General features: G+C 39.2%; 1 protein-coding gene across 1 annotated transcript; it reads right to left on the bottom strand.

The window, feature by feature from the left end:
- Positions 1-1,608: 1,608 nt before the first annotated feature.
- Positions 1,609-2,721, bottom strand: LOC131292983 (microfibril-associated glycoprotein 4-like). The gene is made up of 2 exons (XM_058321064.1): positions 2,584-2,721; positions 1,609-2,496 (listed from the first exon to the last, which is right to left on the bottom strand). The coding sequence occupies exons 1-2, from the start codon at positions 2,719-2,721 to the stop codon at positions 1,609-1,611; spliced, it is 1,026 nt and encodes a 341-aa protein (XP_058177047.1).
- Positions 2,722-3,375: the final 654 nt, after the last annotated feature.

The raw sequence follows: 3,375 nt of genomic DNA, 5'->3' as shown, positions 1-3,375 counted from the left end.
TTTGCGTGATTTATACATTTTTATGAATGATGGTTTTTTATGAACCCGGTTTGTTTGTTCATCATGCGCTTTGTTTTTTTCTCTCTTTTTCCTTGGGAAATTCGTGTCCATCGGCGTGCATGCGCGTGTGTATGTGTGTATTTGTCAGGGGCTCGTCACTCAGAAGTGATTTTTGTTTTAATTTTATATCCCTTCTGTCCGGCCATTCGTGCGCCTCATTGACCGAACCCGGGTTAAGGGATAAAGCTGATGTTGATACTTTATATATGTGTTTTTTTTTATAAATAGCTCATCCCCCCCTGTGTGTGTGGCCATTTTTTCGAGTTTCCACCTCCAAGCACCCCCTCCCGTATTCGCTCTCCAGGATGACCGGGTCCTTGCCCCTTGGGGAGAGGTCATGTGTTTGTTGTTTGCTTGTTTCTTACTTTCTCGTTTCCTCTCGCTCGACCTCCATCTCTCTTTCGCATATAATTGCATCAGCCCTGGGGGTGATTTTTTCTTCCACTTTTGTGTGGCAGCTAGGGGGCAAACAATTTTTATCACTGCATGACAGAGCACGCAGCTTTTTTCGGCCCGAGGAATTAATAAATTAACACAAATTTAATCCAAAACATTCATTCCATAAATAATGCCTGCGAACAAAGTATTTATGCCAAATCGACAGCAGCACGACAGCATGCATGAATGGAAATCGTATACACATGCACTAAAAAATACGCAAAAAAACAAACAAACAACGAGGGAAAAGGGATAAGCGAATCGTGAATGCTTGCGCGATGTTGCACGTTAATGATCGTACATGACGATTTTCATTGTCTGCAGCTGAGTGTGAGGACGAGTTTGAGTTTGGAAGTGGTGAAGCAGGGTGGTGGGAAATCATCCCGAGATACGACTTGTTTTTAGCCCAATAAGTGTATGCCATGTTCACCATTTGCGAGGTCTATTGAGCGTTTAATTTTATCTCTATATTCGGCTGATTTCTTTTCTAACTTTCTTATGGAGTGTCATAATATGCATTATTTTATATTACCTTTGATATTCCTGAAAAATCAACAGATTGCATCCTGAAACAGATAATTACAAAATTTATCTTTTTTAATTGTTTTTATATGATTTTGTTCAAGATTTGTAAGTCGTAAGACAATACTGGTCAACTACATTGATTGATCTAAATTAAATTAAATTAAAAATGTAGCAAATTGAGCTTGAATGTTTTGTCACAAATATATTTTGAATTGAAACCTTTCATCTTAATAGTTTGTAGGGCCCAAATAAAATTTTTGTTTTTCTTTTTCTTGAGTTTTTCTATTTTTAGATAACTGGTGCAGTTTAATATCAAACACTGACGTATAGACCGGAAGCGTTCCTTTAAGTATAGAGCAAATCAATAAATATCATTGTGACAAATTTTGTTTTCTCATTGATTGGAAAATAAATAGTTCGGTATAGAATGAATAAGATTTTAGTACAAATTTATGTTGCATAGTACTGTATCAAACTTATCTTTTGTAATAAGTTGAATTTTGGCAGAGCAAGTGATAACTGAGGGAGAAAAAACGTACAACTATAGAGAACCAACACTTAACCGATAACCGTTAAGTGCTCATGTTAATTCACAATCTCACGAATCATCATTCGCGAGTAAGACATACCACGCCAGTCATGTTTGAAGTGGTACCACGACATCGCACTCCGATCATCCGCCGCGTACTTGTACAGTCCGTTCAAGTTGGCGTAACCGCACCATAAGTACCACCAGGCTCCTTGGCGATCCTCCGCACAGTTGTTATTATCTTGGTCATTGTCACGATCGAACGTGCTAAACCTCTGATCCAAGCTGACTTGCAACGAATGTCCTGCTATCCCTGAGTATATCTCTAATCTCTTCAACATGAACATCTCGGCTTCGCTGCCGATCTCAAATAATCCGAACCTAGCGTACGCGTAGTTACCGTGAAAATCTTGCAACTCAACGATTAGCTCGTGCGGTTTGTCTCTCGTCATTTGATGCATTTTCTCGAGCCCGAGCCAGAATTCACCTTCAAGCTCCCCGAATCCGTTACGGTATTCAGTCCAGTTTCTATAAAAATCGACCGACCCGTCAAACCTCTGTTGGATGACCGTCCAGCCACCGGCGAATTTTGTTTGTTCGCAAAAAACTGGGAAGGTATTTTCCGCTGTACTGATCATATATTTGCCCGTTATATTTGCTACGTGACGACATGAGGTGACGGGGTATATAAAGTGCGCCGCAAGAATCTTATTGCTTTTTCCCGAAAGTTCACTTATATTGCGTACCGAATTTGTTAGTAAGTCTTGTGATTCTTTGTTCTCTGCTACTTTCTTGAGCTCAGTTTTTGACGTTTCTTCGATCAATTTGCTTTGATCACTTTGTTGCTGTAGAACACCATCTAACTTGTTGAGTAACAAGTTCTTCAGGACTTCCATTTGTTCCTGTGTTTTATCATCGATAGACTTCACACTTTCCACCACATGCTGTTAAAGAGACATTGATTAGCTTCATCAAACATTTACCTGCTTCTCATATTCAATTAGCTTGTATTACAAGGTTTGTTCTCTTACCTTCTTCAAAGAGTCTTCTATTGCTTGCATTCGCGTGTCGAGCGTATAGTTCACATTCTCCAGCTTTTCCTGTATATTTGCACGCCTATCTTTTGAGGCTTGTTCAATTTCCTGTAAAGAATGATCATTTATATCCATTCTGCTCTCAAATCAACGTAGCTTCTTTAAATGTACCATGATTGAACGCTTCACATTTTGCTCCACTTCTTGCAATTTGTTGTTCAGGACATCCAGTTTGCTCATAAGTTGTTCGAATTCCTTGCCACCGAATGCGTTTGCTAGCTGGCCCGGAAAAACAACGCAAAAATACAGCACCACGAGGCACACACGCCGACTCATAACTGTACAAAGCGATCCTGGGAGATACAATTGAAACGAATGGTAAAAGATGACTGAAGCTGATGCGAATTCACTTGTTTCAAAAAGGCAAGAACAAACGGGTGAGCAAATGTTGATGACCATGTGTTTGTAAGCGATAGTGCAATGTTATCGCAAACATTGTCCCAAAATAGCCGCAAGCACATTCAAGCCCAGCAAATACTGCGTTCTCATTGGTGCTAAGTCGGTGAAGTCGGGAAGGTTATCTCCCAAAATTAATGTTTAATTGTCTGACCTGAGTATGTGCCGTTCTTAATCAAATTCGTATTTTTTATATGCGGTTTTTTTATGGTTGATTGTTCTATAGAGCGAACGATCACTAAGCATATTTATTTAAATGGTTACGATATCGACAACTAAACAAAACTAAACATACATCAATTGAGAGAAATTGAGAAAATTAATCAATTGTTT

The sequence above is a fragment of the Anopheles ziemanni genome, chromosome 2 (assembly GCF_943734765.1).
Source record: "Anopheles ziemanni chromosome 2, idAnoZiCoDA_A2_x.2, whole genome shotgun sequence".
Taxonomy (NCBI): domain Eukaryota; kingdom Metazoa; phylum Arthropoda; class Insecta; order Diptera; family Culicidae; genus Anopheles; species Anopheles ziemanni.
The sequence above is the reverse complement of the archived record's forward strand: the minus strand, read 5'-3'. Positions and strand labels throughout refer to the sequence as shown.

Bases quoted from the DNA above. Each gene is read 5' to 3' on its own strand.
- LOC131292983 (XM_058321064.1), bottom strand. From the start codon at position 2,721: ATGGATATAAATGATCATTCTTTACAGGAAATTGAACAAGCCTCAAAA. The intron at 2,497-2,583 runs GTAAGAGAACAA...TCTCTTTAACAG, and splicing joins TAGAAGACTCTTTGAAGAAG to CATGTGGTGGAAAGTGTGAA.